The sequence below is a fragment of the Phascolarctos cinereus genome, unplaced genomic scaffold (assembly GCF_003287225.1).
Source record: "Phascolarctos cinereus isolate Bilbo 61053 unplaced genomic scaffold, phaCin_HiC Scaffold_9;HRSCAF=440, whole genome shotgun sequence".
Taxonomy (NCBI): domain Eukaryota; kingdom Metazoa; phylum Chordata; class Mammalia; order Diprotodontia; family Phascolarctidae; genus Phascolarctos; species Phascolarctos cinereus.
Genome location: NW_027556402.1, coordinates 6,427,644 through 6,447,742, shown reverse-complemented (window position 1 = coordinate 6,447,742; position 20,099 = coordinate 6,427,644). Strand labels below are relative to the sequence as shown.

At 40.9% G+C, this 20,099-nt stretch overlaps 1 protein-coding gene across 5 annotated transcripts in view; it reads right to left on the bottom strand.

Annotated features, from left to right (window-relative positions):
- Positions 1 to 20,099, bottom strand: part of MYOZ2 (myozenin 2) — a 56,011-nt gene that overhangs the window by 19,014 nt on the left and 16,898 nt on the right. For all 5 annotated transcript variants that reach the window (XM_078148631.1, XM_021008314.2, XM_021008313.2 and 2 more), the window contains one exon: positions 16,177 to 16,346. In XM_078148631.1, coding sequence (XP_078004757.1) covers positions 16,177 to 16,335 — 159 coding nt within the window. In that variant the 5' untranslated portion in view covers positions 16,336 to 16,346. The remainder of the gene's footprint in view (positions 1 to 16,176; positions 16,347 to 20,099) is intronic.

Here is a 20,099-nt window from a genome sequence, read left to right as displayed (position 1 = left end):
GTTTGCCATTTCCTTCTCCAGCTCATATTACAGATGAGGAAACTGAGGCAAGCTGGGTAAGTGACTTTCCCAGGGTTATACAGCTAGTAAATACCCAAGGTCAGATTTGAACTAAGGTCTGCCTGACTTCAGGCCTGGTGCACTATCCGCTGTGCCATATAGCTGCCAATATATGCATATGTACAGTTCATGAAGTAATTGGGGGAATCCACCTGATCTTCTAGACTGGGGTCTGGGGGAAGGTGGTATCCCATGGAGCACATGTGGGGATGAGCCCATGTTTTAGCTCCCTTCCTAAAGGAAATGATTGGCCAGTGGATTCTGCTTGATTCCTTGGGGGGTAGTGGGAGTGGTGTCAAAGAGGATTGGCCATTGAGCTGGGAAGAATGGCCCACTCAACATAACAACTAAAAAAATAGAAAAAGAACAAATTAAAAATCCCCAATTAAACACCAAATTGGAAATCCTGAAATTCACAGGCGAGATTAATAAACTTGAAAGTAAGAAAGCCACTGAACTAATAAATAAAACTAGAAGCTGGTTTCATAAATAAATAGATAAAATAAATAGATAAACCATTGGCTAATTTGATTTTTAAAAAGAAAAGAAGAAAAGCAAATGACTAGTATCAAAAATGAAAGGGGTGAATTCATCAACACCAATGAAGAGGAAATTAAGACAATTGTTAGGAGCTATTTTGCTCAATTATATGCCAATAAATTTGATAATCTGAATGAAATTGATGAATATCTACAGAAATATAAATTACCCAGATTAACAGAAGAAGAAATAAAATAAATAACCCAGTCCCAGAAAAATAAATTGAACAAGCCATCAATGAACTTCCTAAGAAAAAAATCCCAGGACCAGATGGATTCACAAGTGAATTCTACCAAACATTTAGAGAACAATTAATCCCAATATTATATTAACTATTTGGAAAAATAGGCAAGGAAGGAGTTCTACCAAATTCCTCTTAAGATGCAAATATGGTGCTGATACCTAAACCAGGAAGAGCCAACACAGAGAAAGAAAATTATAGACCAATTTCCCTAATGAATATTGACACAGAAATTTAAATAAAATACTAGCAAAGAGATTTCAGAAGTACATCATAAGGCTCATACACTATGACCAGGTGGGATTTGTACCCAAAATGCAAGACTGGTGCAGTGTTAGGAAAACTATTAGCCTAACTGACAATATCAATAACAAAGCCAACAGAAATCATATGATTATGTCAATAGATGCAGAAAAAGCCTTTGACAAAATACAGCACACCTTCCTACCAAAACATTATAGCATGTAGGAATAAATGGAGCTTACCCTAAAATGATAAGTAATATTTATCTAAAACAATCAGCAAACATTATCTGTAATGGGGATAAGCTGGAAGCCTTCCCAATATACTCAGGGGTGAAGCAAAGATGCCAATTGTCACCTCTATTTTTTAATATTGTACAAGAAATGTTAGCTATAAGAATAAGAGAAGAAAAAGAAATCAAAGGAATTAGAATAGGCAATGAGAAAACAAAACTATTACTCTTCACAGATGACATGATGTTATGCTTAGAAAATCCTAGAGAATCAACTAAAAAACTACTTGAAATTATTGACAACTTTAGCAAAGTTGTAGGATACAAAATCAACTCACAGAAATCATTAGCATTTCTATATATTACCAACAAAGTCCAGCAACAAGAGATAGAAAGAGAAATTCCATTTAAAATAACTACAGATAATATCAAATATTTGGGAGTCTACCTGCCAAGACAAACCTAGGAGCTGTATGAACACAACCATAAAACACTTTTCATGTGAATAAAGTCAGATCTATACAATTGGAAAGATATTAACTACTCATGGGTAGGTGAAGCCAATTTAATAAAAATGACAATTCTACCCAAATTAATGTATTTATTCAGTGCCATGCCAATCACACTATCAAAACATTATTGTACAAAGCTAGAAAAAATAACAAAATTCATCTGGAAGAGCAAAAGCTCAAGAATATCAAGGGAACCAATGGTGGGGAAGGCATGTGAGAGAAGGTGGTCTAGTTGTACCAGATCTCAAACTGTATTATAAAGCAGTAATTATCCAAACCATCTGGTACTGGCTAAGAAATAGAATGATGGATCAATGGAATAGACTAGATACAAATTACATTATAGTAAATGACTATAAATGACTAGTTATCTAGTTTATGATAAACCCAAACATCTAAGGCTATTGGAACAAAAATGTGTTATTTGACAAAGACTGCTGGGAAAACTGGAAAACGGTATGGCAGAAACTAAGTATAGACCACAATATAGATCATATACTAAGATAAGGTCAAAATGGGTACATGATTTTCACATAAATGGTAATACCATAAGCAAATTGAAAGTGTGGAATAGTTTATCTGTCAGATTTATGGATAAGAGAAGAATTTAAGACCAAAGATGATATAAAGAGCATTACAACATGTAAAACAGGTAATCTTGATTATGTAAAATTAAAAAGTTTTAGCACAAACAAAACCAATGTCACCAAAATTATAAGGAAAGCAGAAAACTGGGTGGGGGGGAATTTGCAACAAGTATCTTTGATAAAGGCTTCATTTTTTAAAAAAATATAGACAATTCATTCAAATTTATAAGAATTCAAGTCATTACTTGATAAAGAAATATGTCATTGATTGAACTGGCAGTTTTCAGACAAATAAATCAAAACTTAATTAAATCAGAGAAATGCAAACTGAAACAACTCTGAGGTACCACCTCATAACTATCAGAGTGGCTAATGTGACAAAAGAGGAAAATGTTGGATATCGGAGGGGGTGTGGGAGAACTGGGACATTAGTGCACTGCTGGTAGAGTTGTGAACTGATCCTGCCATTCCTGAGAGCAATTTGGAACTACGCCCAAAGGGCTTTAAAGCTGTGCATGCCTTTTGATCCAGTAATACCACTATTAGGTCTGTATCCCAAAGACATCCAAAAAAAGAGAAAAGGATCTATTTGTATGAAAATATTTATGACAGCTCTTTTTGTGGTGGCTAAGAATTGGAAATCAAAGGGATGCCCGTTAGTTGGGGAATGGCTAAACAAGCTGTGTTGTATGATTATAATGGTATATAATTGTACTATAAGAAATGACGAGCAGGATGATTTAAGAAAAACCTGGAAAGACTTAAATGAACTGATGCAGCGTGAAGTGAGCAGAACCAGGAGAACGCCGTACACAGTAACAGCCATATTGTACAATGAAGAATTGTGAATGACTTAGCTATTCTCAGCAATGCAATGATCCAAGACAATCCCAAAGGACTGGTGATGAAGCATACTATACACCTCCAGAGAAAGAACTGATGTTGATTGAATATAGACTGAAGCAGGCTATTTTTCACTTTCCTTCTTTCATTTTTTTTTCTTTTGAGTCTTCTTGTACAAAATGACTAATATGGAACTGTTTTACATAATTGCAAAAAAAAAGAGCAAACAAAAATGGCCCGCTCAATACACTTCTGTAAGTGATTTTGCTATGATTGTTACTTTCTGTCTTTCTCTCTCTTCTTCCCGTGTTACATAAGAAATCTCTTCTGTTACTTTAATAATCTAAGGGTTGATTCCTTTATCACCATAGGTACTTCCTCTAGTCATGCCCATTTCAATTCCTCCTTGACTTAGTCTTAATAGATGGTCTTGGAGAGTTGGAAGGTCTAAAAATATACCACGTTGTGGCCAACCTGTTATGAGCCTCTTTGACCTTGCGAGGCTGGATCTTACACAAGCTTGGTACCAGGTTGGTAGGGTCTGTTAGAGCTTGAGCTTCATTGGCATCACTCCGAGAGCCCAGTTTCCCCTCTGTGCTTAAATGGGGTGAATTCACAAGGGGTTGATGCTAGTGGAGGTTTGGGTTTTATTATCATTGGGAAATTCTGTCAATTACACGTTTAATACCCTCCATATGGAGAAGGCAACTTTTTTTGGTGGGAAAAATACATGTTCATACATCCCAGTATATTCACCCTGGAATTACAGCCAGATGATTTCTAAAGTCCTTTCTAATTCTATAATTGTTCTTGATTCTAGGTGTTCTTTTCATCTACCTTTCCTTGATCCTTCCCTCATCATGTGGTTGCTAAAACTGCTGATTATTTTGTGCCAATTGTAATACGTTTCACATCATAGAACATAGTTTGTAAAAAAAAAATCAGATTAACTCAAATACTTTGTTTTGTTTCCCCAAAGTCAGGTGATTAGAATGTGGGCTAGTTCTGACTCTCTCATTAACTCACCTATGAACTTGTGAAATTTATTTAATATCTCTGAGCTAAGAAAGAACTGATAAAATCTGAAGACAGATTGAAGCATACTGTTTTTTAATTTTATTTTTCCTGGTTTGTCTGTGTTTTCTCTCACAACACGACTAAAATGGAAATGTGTTTTACATGACTATACACATATAATCCTTATCAAATTATTTGCTTTCTCAATTAGGGAGGCAGGGAGGAAAAATGAAAGAGAATTTGGAACTCAAAATTGTAAAAAATAAAGGTGAGATATTGTGTTTATGTATCATTGGAAAAATAAAATATTAAAATTTTAAAAATAATATCTGAGTCAATTTCTTGATTTCTAAAATCAGGATAATACTTCTGGTCATCTGGAAGTGTTATTATAAAAATGAATGGAATCATACTTTCACAACTCTTTTGGATTTCCACAAATTAGAGGATAATTTTTATCCCTTTCCTTCCATCCCAAAATGATGCCTGTAAATAAAATGTACTTGCATTTTCTGAGGAGTTAGAGAAGAAAATCGCTATACTGAGAATTTGTTTTTTAAATCTAGGAAATTGAACCATGAATTCAAGACTAGAAAATCAACATTAATGGCCTTGATAAATCCTCCAGCTCTTGACCAGGCAGGGATAGCTCATTGCCACAAGCTTTTCAGTTGTCCAAATTAATGTGAGACCTCAAGGGAAATATCTACCTTCTCTACTGAAATTAAACCAAATTGTTATAGCATCTCAGAATTAGAAGGGGCTTCTGAACTCTTAAGTCTAATCCGTATGTGACCAAGAATTTCTTTTAAGAGCAATCTCAATCATCTTTTCTTTGAAAAAGTCTAGTGAGGGGGAATCTTGTGAGATGGGTCATTTCGCTTTGGGATGGCTCTAATTGTTAGGAAATTTTTTCCTTCTCTTCTTCTTAAATCTTCTCTTCTTAAGATTGAACCTATCCAGTTCCTTCAACTAATTCTTCTATGGCAAATTCTCAAGGCATCTTACCACTTTGGTTGCTCCAAAGGCTATTCTTAAAATGTGGCCCTAAAGCTAAACATCATGCTGCAGAGATGTGCTCTGGCCACGGAAACTATTGTCTCCCTCATTCTGGATATGTCCCATTTAATTCAAGTCAAGTTTGCTGTTAACCTGCAGTTTGCTAAACTCCTCATACCTTTTCCAGATGATCTGGTTTTCAGCCATGCCTCTCTCATCTTATGCTTGTGAAAATGATTTCTTGGACCCAAGTGCAAGACTTTGCATTGATTCCTATTAAATTATATTGTCTTAGACTCAACCTAGAATTCTAACCTTTCAAGTTTTTTTCAGTTCTTGATTCTGTAATTCAATGTGTTATATCTTTCACACACCCCATTCCATCCTGCTCCAGATTTGTGGATAACACAAATCTGGTAAGCATCCAAGCCCTTTATTAAAACATCAAAGACAGTAGACTCAAATACAAATCTACTAGAAAGTTTCCCTTAAGATGACATTATCAACTACTCTTTGGGTCTAGTCATTCAAGCACTTTCAAATCTGCTTAACTGTCCATTCATCTAAACTACTTGCCTCCATTTTTCCCACACTGTGATATCTATATATCCAGAAACCCTATTTAAAAAGGGAAATAGGATAATCCAGCATGATCTGTTCTTAATGAAGCTATTCTGGCTCTTTGTGGTAACTATCTTCCCTTCCAAATTTTCACTAACCACCCCTTTCCTATTATGTGCTAGAATTTGCCAGGATTGGTGGATAAAGCCCATTCACAGATTTCATTCTCTTTTACTTCTTGCATATTGGGACATTAGCTCTTCTCCAGTCCTGTGACGTCCTCTCACATTTTTCACTTTTTTTTTTTTTTTGTAGATCACTGAAAGTGATTGAAGACTCCTAGTGGCTAGTTCTTTCAGTACCTTGGAAAGTAACTCCTCTGGCCTTGATGACCTGACTTCATCATAGACATCTAAGTGCTCTCTTATGATTCCCTGACTTATCTGGGGTTTTATTTCCCTATAAGCAATTTGTCTTCTGTTTCCCCCCAACCCCCTCAAATCTAGAACAGCTTGCTTAAGGTTATATGCAAACATTAAAGTTAGAATGGAGACAATTGGATCCCAGGACAGAAAATCTGGCCTTGGACAGATTACAGATCTCAGGCCTATCTGTCTGAAACTCAAAAGGACCTCAGAAGTTATTTAATCCACCCTAGGTCCTTTGACTTCTAGCCCAGTACTCTCTCCCCCTCATCACACTGTCTAGTCTAGTGCTAAGTGCCAGGAATTCTAGGAATCAGTCAGCTGGTTCTGCCCCAGATTTTGCTATTGTTGTGTAACTTAAACCTCCAAAACATCACCACTGGGTAGTGTGGTCTCTTCTATGTAAGAGAGATGGAAAAAGAGTCCTTCAATCTAGGGTCATATAACTTTAATTAGTGAGATAGATGCTTTTCTACCTCATACAAGAACCTATCGGCATTCAGTTTCCAAAGCCAGATATTATTGGCACCACTCAGATTCTCTGGGTCTCTTATGGGAAGCTCTTTTCATTTGTTACTGTTCTGCCTCTCTCTTTTTTTTTTCATTTGAAATCCAGTCCCAAGGGATGATTGAACAAGAACTCAACTAATATATGATGGGAACATTCCCTTGTAGTTTGCTGAAATGCACAATGAGGAGCAATGGATGGGAATTTTGGAATGGGAGATCTGGTCTGGATCTTAAGGAATATCTTCTGGATGGTTAGAACAATTCAAAGAACAACAGAGAGAGTGCTGAATTTAGGGTTGAGGTTAGGTGTCAGAGGAGCTAGGTTCATATTTTGCCTCTGACACTTGCTACCTGAGTGACCGTAGATAGTCATTAACCTCTCTGGACTTCCATTTCCTCATCTGAAAAACAAGGGAGTTGGGCTCAATGACCTCTAAGGTTCCTTCCAGCTCTGAATCTAGAGTTCTCTGATGCTCCATCATTTGAACTTTACTTGGGAAGCAATAGGGAGCCACAGTAGGTTTTTGAAGAAAAAAAAAACTGGCATGACCAGATACATGATTCCATTAAAAATGGAATAAACTGTCACAGGAGGTAATGGGATCCCCATCTGTAGAGGTCTTGAGTCTAGGATTAGATAACAAGACATCCAAAGCACAGAATCACAGACGAACAGAATGAGACATGGTCTCAGAGGCTTACTAGCTGTGTGAGTTTGGGCAATTCACTTGGGCAACTTGACCTCACTTTTCTCATATGTCAAACTAGGGATGTGGACTAGATGGTCCTTGAGGGCTTTCCTAGCAAAACATCTATGGTTCCATGGCATAATAATAGGTGGCGCAGTGAAGAGAGCGTTGGGCTCAGAATCAAGAAGAGGCCCGGCCCCAGACATATACCAGCTGTGTGACCCTGGGCAAGTCACCTAGCCCTGTGTACTTTGGTTTCCTCATCTGTAAAATAAGCTGGAGAAGGAAATGGCCAATCTCTCCAGTATCTCTGCCAAGAAAACCCCAAAATGGAGTCCTGAAGAGTTGGACACGTCTGAAGGGACTGACCAACAACCACAGAGCATATAACAATCCAATGTAATCCAGTCCAGCCCATCCCCAACTGAAAATCACTTCTTGAACATCTCCCCCAAAGTGATCATCTGCTTGAAGGGAGAGATAAACCACTACAACCTGAGGTAGCCCATTGCCCTCTTGGACAATTGAGATGACTGGGAAGTTTCTTTTTATATTGACCAAAATCTGCATCTTGGAACCCAAACTGAGGCCCAGAGAAGTTAGGGACTTGCCCAGGGTCACACTACTTCTTGTTCTACCCACTGAGGCCAATCAGAAATCTATGCCTCTTCCATGGGGTGGCCCTTTAAAGACTTGAAGGCTACTCTCAGCATGCCCACTTCAGCCCTGCTCCAGTCTTCTTTTCTTTAAATGAAATGCATCTAGATTCTTCCTCCAGAACAGCGTAGGGAGAATTCCTGTTCAGGTCTGGGTTGGACTAGCTGATGACCTCTGAGGTCTCCTTTCAACTCTGAGACCCTGGGATTCCATGTATGAAATCATGGACCGTCATTTGGAACACAGGCACTCAGACTGTAATAGCAGAAGTTGCTAAGAATATGATGTCACAGTGATTTGGTTTTTATTTTTCCAAACTATAACTACAAATTCTGTCCATGGATTAGCAGAATAAATGGAAGAGATTAATAACTGGCGTCATCCCCATGTTTCAGAGATCTCTGCACATATTCAGCTATTTGAAGAATTGCCTCATCCCCTCCCTTTCTTTTAGTCCAGACAGACCTGTTGGGTAACTTCCTTTCTGTTGGTGCTGAAAAAGGACAATTATCTAATCCTGGACAGTCATATGAGGTTGGGATGGTTTTAGACAGCTTCTCTTGGGGCCACAGACATACTTTGCTAAGAGCACACCAGACATAATTATAGGGTCACATGATTTCACATTTATCCATACTGCAAAGCCTCAAGACATCCTTCACAATGTCAGGAGGTGACTGGGGCATGCTGTCTGACTGGCTTCATAATTGGGTCTGGATTTGACATAAAGGATGGTCATTAATGTGGGGAAAAAAATTATCAACAAAACAATACCAATAGCTTGCATTGCTAGAGAGCTTTCAGTTTGTTCAATCACTTTCCTCATAAGAACTGTATGAGATGGTAGTATAAGTCTGATTATCTCTCTCTCTATATATATCAGAATACCTCAAAGACCTCTAATGAGATTCACTAGAAAATATCAGAAGCAACATTTGAATTTAGGTTGTAGCATAATAAAGGGGAAGAGACCTTAGAAATATCATGGATCATCCCATTACCATCATGGAGCCCAACTCTTTTATTTTATAGATAATAATAATAATTAATAATAGCTAACATTTATGTAGTGCTTACTATATCGCAACAACCCTGAGAAGTGGGTGTGATTCCTCATTGTATAGATGAGGAAACTGAGGCAAACAGGGGTTACCTGTCTATACCAGGGTTACACAGAGAGTAAGTATCTGAGCTGGGATTTGAACCCACACATTCCTTATTCCAAGTCCAGCACTCTATCCACTTCATTTATGATTAGTATCAGGGGCATGCCTATGTGAATAGAGGGAAGAGGATGCATGAGAGAATCAACTTGACCTGGTGACTGAATGGCTAACTTGACATAGTCACAATGTTTTTCCTTGTCTTAAAATGTTTTTAATAACAGGTGAAAATGAATAAGATGCTTTGCTCCCAAGAGTCCTTTATGGCAGGCAGTACTAAGTTAGAATCCCCAGTTTACTGGGACTCGGAGAGGTTAAGAGGCTTGCCCAGCTAGTAAGTGAAAGAGCCAGTTCTGAATGCTGGCTTGAGACTGAGACCCACAGGCTCTTTCCACTAGATCACAGATAATCTGCTTCAAGGGCATTGTTACTCCTGGGAAACCAACCAGCCCCCATTTACAATATGAAAAAGGTATTACGGGCACATTGATTGGCCTCCCTGTTGTAAGCCTTTCCGGACTCTATCCTCCCCAGTGCCTCCAGAGTGATGGGGCAGTTGTGGTTTCAATCACATCTGCCCCTCTCCCCAATAAACTCCAGACCTTCCCTGTTGGCTCTAGAATAAAATAGAAAGACCTAGACGTTTGAGACTCATCACAACCTGGCCCTTCCTGCCTTCCCAGGCTTTTTAGACGTTGCTCCCCTCCTCTCACTCTACAATCCATCCACATGCTCCTGCTCAGTGTCCCACACCATTCTCTCAAGGAGAACATGGCCCAGGCATGGGGAGTGCCCTCTGCCCCTCTGCTTTTTGGAGTCCCTTCAGGACAGCTCCAGCACTTTCTCAGGAATGGTCTTCCTGTTCCTCGCTCTCCTCCCTCCACCCCTTTGGTCTATAGTATGTCCGCAGATGCCATCTCCACGGATGGAGTGTAAGCTCCTCAGGGGCAGGGACTGTTTCGCTTTTGTCTTTGCATGCCTCATATTTAGCCCAATACCTGCCCCATAGTAAGGATTTAAATGATGAAGTGATTGATCAGAGTGTTGGCGAGGGAAAGATTCCTTCAAATAATTCTCTAGTATTTTTAAATCAGATTCCATTGAAGTCTGGGAATGAAATCAATATCCCTCCCACCACCTCCGCCATTTGTAAATGACAGATTCCCACCTCCAAGGCCTGCCAGTAGTCTCCATTTGTAGAGTATTGAGGTTTTTAACCAGAAATAATTCTAAAAAAAACAAAACCCAAACACTTTAAAAAATGTTTCCAAAGCAGGAAAACGTTAAAAACCCAGTGATTTTGTATCATCCTCAACTTTGAACTGGTGGTCTCTCAGATTATGGGGCTACCTTGATCTCTCTTTCCTGTTCCCCTCTTTCTCTGGCCAATGTCTGGAATCCCCGAGTTGGCCCTAGCCTGCCTCATGTTGTGATCTCCATCCACAAACCGGAGTTCTGGCCTTCCCATCCACTCCACTCCATCCTCCACTGTCCAGCACTCACCAGCTCTCTAATTCCCTTACTACTTTTCTTGGGTCCTCTGGCTTCCTTCAAGTGTCACCTCAAATTCCCCTTTTCCAGGAGACCTTTTCCAGGGTGCAGGTGGGATGACCTCCGTCTGTTCTCTCTGTATCTTGTATGTACCTCATTATTTATGTATTTTTTCCCTATCAAATTGTGAGGCTCTTGAGGTCTGGGATTGTTTCTTTTTTAAACCTTTATCTTCCAAATGCTTAGCACAGTGTTTGGCATCTAGTAAGCATTCAATTAATGTTTTTTGATTGATTACTTGATCTGGAAAAAAGTATATTCTAGGCATATTACCTCAGTTTCCCTTCTTGTTTCGTTGCTTCATACCTAGCTTTAGAGTCTAATAACTGATGTTTTTCTAAAACTGGTTTTGCTAAAAAAACAATTATTCAAGAAACATATCAATTTGTATCTCATTTCAAACCTTGAAGAAAACATTTTTTTAATTGACTCTTTTATTAAAAAGTATGTATTGGACCATTTGTGTGTGTTTAAGTGTGTATGGGCAAGCATGTGAGTATATGTCTATGTGTGCATATGTGTATACATGCAAATGTATGTGTGTACATGTGAGTGTATGTGAGTATGTGCCTGTTGGGGTTGGTGAGGGGAATCACTTCATTTAAGCAGGGCAGAGATATAGCTTGGTATTATAAAGAGAACACTGCCCTGGGAGTCAGAAAGCCTTCAGTCAGGTTGCCGACTTGCTACCACTTTCCCTCTTGATCTTTTTTCTCAACTACAAATGTTATGGTTGAATGAGATGACCGTTGAGGTCTCTTTCGTACAGTGGAATAAGCCCTCGCCCTGGAATCAGAGAACCTGAGTTCAAATTCCACCTCTAATGTGACCTTTGGCAATCACTTAACCTTTCTGGGCCTCAGTTTCCCCACCTGTAGAGTGAGGGAGTTGAACCAGATGGCGTCTCGGGTTCTTTGTATCTCCAAATCTAGGATGGTTCTGGTCTCTGCTTCCTAGAAGATAAACTTCACCTTCATTCCAAGGTTTCCAAAGCATGAAATAGATGTTCTCTTAATCCTAGTTATTTTCTGAAGATACCAAAGGAGACAGATGGAAGACCAGCTAGCTCTCTGTGCCCATGCTAGGATGGACTTCAGTGCCTTTCTGGAGTTCTCCCAGAGCATTGCTGGTGAGGTCAGAAACAGAGCATGGCATGCTGACTTCAGGCTCCATGCCATGTCTAGGAGGACATGCCGTTCCCATTCAGATGGAAAGATATCAAGATCATCCATGAGAAACCCTTTGATCATCTACTCTGGGGATTCAAGGTTAACAGAAACATCTTTGCAGAGCCAAGTGATATCAAAGGGATGGACCCTGGACAACTGGTTTGAAAAAGAACTCAAGATAGCTGCAGACATCACCAGGCAAATGGCATCTGGTTCTGCTTTGCTACCTGTCTGTTGAGAAGGGGTGAAGCTGATGGAGATGGTGTTTGTAAACTGTAGTCCTGTCGTTGATACATCACCGGTCCCTCATCACTGGTTTTGCTTTTGGATCCCCAGTGCTTAGCAAAGTGTCTGGTATGTGCTAAGCGCTTGAGAAATGCTTGGTGACTGACTGATTGATTCCAGGAGTCTATTTTCTTAGGGATGTGGAAAGGATGAAAAAATTGATATAGAACTTGCTTGAGTTCTATAGGGAAAAGATACTACATAACCCAAACTACTTTTGCCATTAAGCTCTGCTGGTAGAAGCTGGTCATACACACATTTGGGTTATTTCTAAAAGTTTCCCACTTTGACCTACATGGAGGAAAACACAATTTATTATCAGTGAAGAGCTAGGCTTCTGAGCTGAAGTTATGTTGTCCAATCCCTCCATTATATAGGTGAGGAAACTGAGACCCTGACAGGAGAGGGGTTTTATTTGCTTAACATCTAGAAAGCAGTAAATCGGTGACTCAGACTCAGATCCACTGATTCCAAGTCAATATTCTTCCTATGATACAAGACTGCCAATCCTTGAGACCTTAGCTGAACCATTTTATCAGGAGATGGATGGATAGATGGATAAATGGATGGGTGGGTGGTAGATGGATTGATGGATAGGTGAATGGATGGAGAGAGAGAGACAGAAGAGAGAGAGACAGAGAGAGAGAGAGACAGAGAGAGACAGAGAGAGAGACAGAGAGAGAGACAGAGAGAGAGAGAGAGAGAGAGACAGAGAGAGAGAGACAGAGAGAGAGAGACAGAGAGAGAGAAGACAGAGAGACAGAGAGAGAGACAGAGAGACAGAGAGAGAGACAGAGAGAGAAGAGACAGAGAGAGAGGCAGAGAGAGACAGAGACAGAGAGACAGAGAGAGAGACAGAGAGAGACAGAGAGAGAGAGAGAGAGAGACAGAGAGAGAGAGACAGAGAGACAGAGAGAGAGAGAGGAATTTATAAAGTTATTAGAAGAGAGAGAACTTGGTACTCAAAAGTTTTTTAAATGAGTGTTAAAATTGTTTTTACATGTAATTGGAGAAAATAAAATATTGAATTTTTAAGTTATTATTATTGTTCTTAAATTGCTCGGATGGGTCCGAGGTCAGACTATCCAACCTTGTTAGAGAAGGTATCTGGAAATTCATATTATCTGGGATAGACAGAGGTTTCAGAGGGTGCAGACTACTGACCAATTTCTTTTTTAAAAAAATAATTTTTATTGACTTCTTTATTTCTATATTGCTGAAATCCCCCCCTTACTCCTCTCCCTCCCCCAGTCATCCATATAACTACATATTGGTCTTCAAAAAAGCCACAATGATTTCATCAGAAAGGAGGGCATTTTGTTACTGTGGTGGAGAAGGCAGCATGACAGTGTTCAGAGGACTGAAGTTAGGTTAAAGGAGACCTGGGTTCAAGTCCTCTCCCTGAGACACGCTCACTGTGTGGCCTTGGGTAAGGACATAACCTGTCTAAGAGTCTAAGTTCATAGAAGACATTCAACATCAGGACATTCCTACCCCAGTGAAATCCAAGACTTGGATCAAAAGAGAAAAAAAAATGGAAAACAAGTCAGCAGATTCCATCCTCCTTTCAGTACTGTTTAAGGAGGGCTCCAAACATGACCAAGGTGAATTTCAGAAAGACAGAGCCCAGAGATGGAGCAGGAGCTTACAGGCACTCTCTGAGTCATTCAGGTTCCCAGACTTGGAGTCATCTTTGACTCAGTTTCCTTCATTCTCCAAATCAATGCAGTTATTCCATTCTGTTTATTTTTTCCTTCTAAATGTTTCTTGTTTCCATCCCTTCCTTTTACATTCTTTAGTCCAAACTCTTCTCACAGATTCCTAGTGGATTTCTGACTCCAAATACCCTCATCTACAAAGTGGGGGACAGCTAGGCAGCTCAGTGAATAGAGCACTGGACTTGGATACAGGAAGACCCAAATTTGAATTTACTTCAGACACTTACTAGCTGTGTGATCCTGGTCAAGTCACTGAACTTCGTCTGCTTCAGTTTCCTCACCTATAAAATGGGAATATGATAGCACCTCCATCCCAAGATTGTTATGAGGATTAAAAGAGATAACCAGTGGGAAGGAAGTGCTTTGCAAACCTCAGAGTACTCGACAAATGTTAGTTATTTCTGCAATTCGTTCTGTGTGTCATTCCCAAATGATTCATCCTTAAACACTGCTCCCTCCAGGGCCTCCTCTCCTCAAGAATCTCTCTTACCTGCCTTTGTACACTCAGGATGTCCAGTTTGTACATTTCCTCGCCTATTTCCCACTCCTCCCAGCAGACGTCCTCTATCTGAGTCAGGCTGTGACTTCCCAGTCCTGTGAACTGGCTGCCATCTTTGTGAGTCCTTCATTCACAGAAGGTCCCTCCCCAGGGGACACCCATGCCTCCCATCTCTGATGGCTAGCCACCCTCCAGGCTCAGCCCAAGGTCCACCTTCTCCATGAGGCTCTCTCTGCCTCTCCAGCCTCTCTTCACGGTTCCCTTCTCATATCCTACAGAGCTCACTGACCCTCCACACAAGTGAGAACCCATGATCATGGCCAGAAACATTTATTTCCTTGATGATCAGACACCAGGTCAAAGATTTAGACCTGAAGGGAACTTAGAGGTCAATGAGTGCAGCTCCCTCATTTTACAGATGAGGAAACTGAGGCCCAGAGAGGTTATGCCCAAGGGTCAAAAAGATATTAAATGACAGCAGTGGGATTGGTTAGAAGGGATGGACCTTTAGAGACTTTTGACTCCAGTTCCTTCTTTTAACGATGAGGTTAAGGGACTGCACCAGGGTCGCAGAGCTAGTAAATGTCCAATGTAAGATTTGAACTCGGGTCTCCTGAAAGTTCTAGTTCCCTGTCTAGAAACAGTTAGGTGATACAGTGGATAAAACACTACACCTAGAGTCAGAAAATTCTGAAATCAAATTGGACTTGAGGCAATTACCAGCAGTGTTTCCCTAGACAAGTCTCTCTTAACCTTTCTCTACCACAGTTTCTTCAATTATAAAATGGGGATTATAAAGCAACTAACCCCCAGGGTTGTTGTGACAATCAAATGAGATTATTTGTAAAGCACTTAGCACATAGCAGGCACTTTATAAATGCTTGTTTCCTTCCTTTCTCCCTTCTTTCCCTCCCTCCTTCCTTCCTCTTTCCTTTCCTTCCTCCCTCTCTCTCCCTCCTTTGCTTCTTCCCTCCTTTCTTCCCCTCTTCCCTCCCTCCCTCCTCCTTTCCTCCTTCCTTTCCTTCCTCCCTTTCTCCATCCCTCCTTTGTTTCTTCTTCTCCTTTCTTCCCTCCCTCCTTCCTCCCTCCCTCCTTTTTTTACCCTTCCCTCCCTCCCTTTCCTCTCCTCTCCTTTTCTTTTTTCCTTCCATCCTTTTTTCCTTTCCATACATGAGCTAGGCTGTGCCTCTGGTGACAGACATACAATTAGTCTCATCTCCCCAGTGATACTGTAATTTCCACAAGAATGAGGAAACTACCTTAAACTCCTCTATCTCCCATGGTAGCACAGGGCTGTCCTTAGGGGGAAATGATACTTAGGAAAATGTAGGTGATATAAAAACAAGAGCTACTAATCAAAATTTACTTTTTAAAAAAGTAATACATATTTATTTCATGGCTGGTTGATTGATAAAGTTGGAGAGGTGAATTAGAAGTGAAGCAACAGTTAAAATGAACAAGTAGATGCTGGGGAAGGGCTGGGGAGCAGATGACCAAGTGTATGTTCAGTCATTCTTCATCCTCTATCTGGACACTTGTTATTTTACTAAAAATTGCTCAATCAGCCTCCCATGACAATTTTTGTTCTTTTATTGGCTTGAAAGATACCATTGCTTTCCCCATTGGGAAACCCACACATATTGAGAAGCCAAAACATATCCTGGTAGATACTCACATTCATTTCTGCTTTGGATTCACAATGGAAGTTTTCAAATGTGTACTTCTCTGATCTCCTCTGGCGCCTCTTGAACAATCTGGCCCCTCGGTTACTGAGGACTGACAGTTCTTCCAGCATGATGTCTCTGGGGATGCTGAGCTTTTTGCCGAGGTCCATACCATCTACTTCTGCAAAGCAAGACACAAGATTCTGGTCACTCTCAATGTTTCTGGACATTGGCTTAATTCAGCATCTATACTTTCTCTCTCTCTCCTCTCTCTCTCTCTCTCTCTCTCTCTCTCTCTCCTCTCTCTCTCTCTCTCTCCTGTTAGATCTAAGAGGGAGCTAAGAGGATCTGTTTCTAAGCTGTTATGATGCCACTAAGCAGTGACCTATTCTTCTGGTTTCCTGCTCAGCAGGACTCTTCTGACCCTACTACAAAAGAGAGTAAAATCCCTCCATTTTCTTTACTGAAAGGAGACTCAGATTGGGTGTGACTCACCAATGGTTTCTACCATTCCAGCCTCCTGTGGAAAACTCAGGCTAACAACAACAACAACAACAAAAACCCATGATTTAAAAATGCATTGGAAAGCCTAGCCCCAAAGAAGAGTTATGAAAAAGGTGCTTCTCTTCTTTGCAGAGGTGGGGGCTATGGGTGTGAAACATCGTGGACAATGGTGGAATTTTTCACTGCATTGGTTATTTTTGCTGAACTATTTTAAAAAGTCTTTTAAAAATTCCTTTTATTCCTTTCTGGGAAGGGAAGGGGGAGTGATACTTTGGAAATTGTAGATGATGTAAAAACAAAAGGAACCACTCAAAATTTATATTTAAAAAAAGAAAGAAATGGTTAAGAGAAACATCCTCAGATTAAGAGGCAACTAAATCATATAGTGAATATTCATAAGGGTTTAAATTCTCTGGGTATGTGTGCGTGTGTGTGTGTGTGTGTGTGTGTGTGTGTGTGTGTGTGTGTGTGTGTGTGTAGGAGGGAGGTGTAGAGTCAGGCAAAATAAAAACTCTCCCAGAGTGCTGTCCATTGTATCACCCGGTTGACCTCAGGTACTGAGAGCCCAGCTCTATCTCTCCTTCACTGGGTGCTGGTCTAGAGATATCAGACAACTTGATTTTCAGCTTCTCCCTTTAAGGATTTCTAGTTCATCAGTGGACTAGATCAAGTTCTTAATCTTGGCTCAGTAAACTTGTTTTTTAAAGTGTTTTGGGAACTACATTTCAATATAACTGATTTCCTTTGTAATCCTATGCATTTGATATTATATATTTATTTTAAATGATTTAATTATAATTTAAAATTTAATTATGTAATTTAATTATTATTTAAAATTATAAATATATTTATGTATATATGTATGTTATATATTTAAAAAACACAATTCTGAGAAAGGGTTCATAGACTTCCCCAGAGAGTTAAAAGGGTTCCACGACACAGAAAAGGCTCGGAACCCCTGTTCTAGAAGAATCCTTGATGAGATTAGGGGTCGCTGACAATACCTGGAGACCTTCAGCCCCACAGAAACTGCTGAGCACCTGTGTGGCTTTGGGCCAGTCACGGCCACTCTGAACTTCAATGTCCTCTTCCATAAAATGAGGCATTTTGACTAAATCCAGAGTTCTTGCCCCTTGGGCAGCCTGGTGAAACTCAAGGAGCCCTTCTCAGAATAATGCTTTTAAATGCATAAAATAAAGCACACAGTATTTCAAAGGAAACCAGAGGTCAGGGAAAATAAAGATGTAATTTTTTTTCTGATCCAAGTTCACCAACCCCATGAAATATATCCACGGGCTTGGTGGGCCACCAGGTAAAGAACCCCTGCTACCTGTGGATAATAAGTTAAGAACGCCTACTCTCTAAGGTCCCTTTTGGCTCTAAAGTCTATCATACTACACTCTCTTTGGGTCTCAGTTTTTTTCTCTGTAAAATGTGTGTGTGTGTGTGTGTGTGTGTGTGTGTGTGTGTGTGTGTGTGTGTACAGGGTGGGGGAGGAGGCTTCCCTTGATAATCTCCAACGCTCCTTCCAGCTTTAAGATGCTGTGGAAACTTGACTGTGAATGGAAAGGAATCAGAGCCATAAATGGCAATTGTACTTGGGGACAGTGGCCCAGTCTGTGCCCTCAGTTCAGTTAGCCAGGGCTGGAGGAATAGGGGGAGAGAGAGGGGTGGGGCTGGAAGGAGCTCATCTAGGGTGTGGTCACCAGGGGGAAAAAGTGGACCATCCACCAGCTTCCTATTTTAATTGATTATCCTTGCCCAGTTCGTATGTTTCTGCATTGCTGAAGGACTCCAAGCGCTAAGAATGGCCTCTAAATATAGCCACCCTAGGCACAGCCCCATTTGCCATCCCCTAGTTATGGCTTTGATCAGCCTCTGCATGCGGCTCTCAGCTTCTGACTGAACCAAGCCGTGCCTGGGCCCCATGATGCTGAGTTCCCGCCAGTTGCCACGTAGGGCCTGAACAATGCACATCGTAGTGCTGTCTGATAGATGATATGCCTCTGCTATTATCTATGTCCTCACCCTCATGGCTGGGAAGACTGAGATTAGATCATCCATCAAAAATAACTCCGGTCAGCCGTGCTCACAGAGCGCCAGCACCATGCTGATTAGCTGGGGGGGGGGGGGAGTTCAGCCTTTAAAGGTTCCAACATGGGAAGAACAGATCTAGAGCCCCACCAATTCATGGCTGCTGGTTCAAGGCTTGGGGCTTTAAAAAAAATCCTTTTAAAATCTGTAACTAGGAAAGGGCCAGCCACCTGCGTAACAACGGATGATGGCCTTGGACTTCAGGGAGAGCCTGAGCTTCCCAGCCGTCAGAACGTGCCCCATATGCCTGAGCCCAAGCCTCATGTAACACTCCCTGTTCTGGGCAGCTAAGGTCAGGGTTAGGGCAGCGATGTGGTGCAGGGGATAAAGCCCCAGGCTTGGAATCAGGAAGAAATCAGGTCAAATCTGGCCTCAGATACTTACTAGCTGTGTGACCCCGGACAAGTCACTTCACCCTGTTTGCCTCAGTTTCCTCATCTGTAAAATAAGCTGGAGGAGGACATGGCAAACTGCTCTAGGATCTTTGCCAAGGAAACCCCAAATGCAGTCATGAAGAGTTGGACCCGACTGAACAGCAAAAGGGTTAGGGTAGCTGAGCAATCGCCCACAAGGCATGCAGACTTTCAAGCTTACAAGATTCTTTTTCCTGTAGTACTTTATCCTGCAATGCCATGATGCTTTGAATTTTGGAAACCTGAAGGAAGTTTACATTTTGCCTGGAGAAAGGCAGGAATTCTTGATGGTGTAAGAGAATGCCCCTGACTAATGGGCACGCACTGAAACGCTACCACCCCTTCCTTCTCTGGGCCCTGCCTTGTCTTCTGGGTGTGGAAGGTTTTGGGTTTTGTTTTGAACTTCATGGCACCTCCCCTCCCCCCAAAAGAGGCAAATAACTTGTTCTGTTCGTTAGCTTTCCTGGTTGGATGATTATTGAATTCCATTTCTGTTAGCAGATTTTCATTCTGAAGTTGTAGTCTGTCTTCCTGAAACCCCATTTCCTCTCCTGAATGAAGGGGACAGATAGAACACAGTGGAAAGAAGGGTCAAAACCTCCCTTTCCTGGTGCAGGGGGTAAGGAGCTGGTTCTGAAGACAGGAGACCTGGGGCCACCATGATGCCTTTGTCTTTGCACCTCCAGCCTGGCCTGGGCCTGGCACTTAGTGGGTGAGCATTTAACAAGTGCTTACGGATTGCTTCATTGATTGAATAATCACTCCTGTGTGATCTTGAGCAAGTCACTTAATTTCCCCGGGCCTCAGTTGCCTCATTGGTAAAATGTGAGAGTTGGTCAAGATAACCTGAGAGGTCCCTTCCAGTTCTAGGTCTATGAGACCTTGGACAACCTTCTTGGGCCTCAGTTTCCTCATCTGTAAAA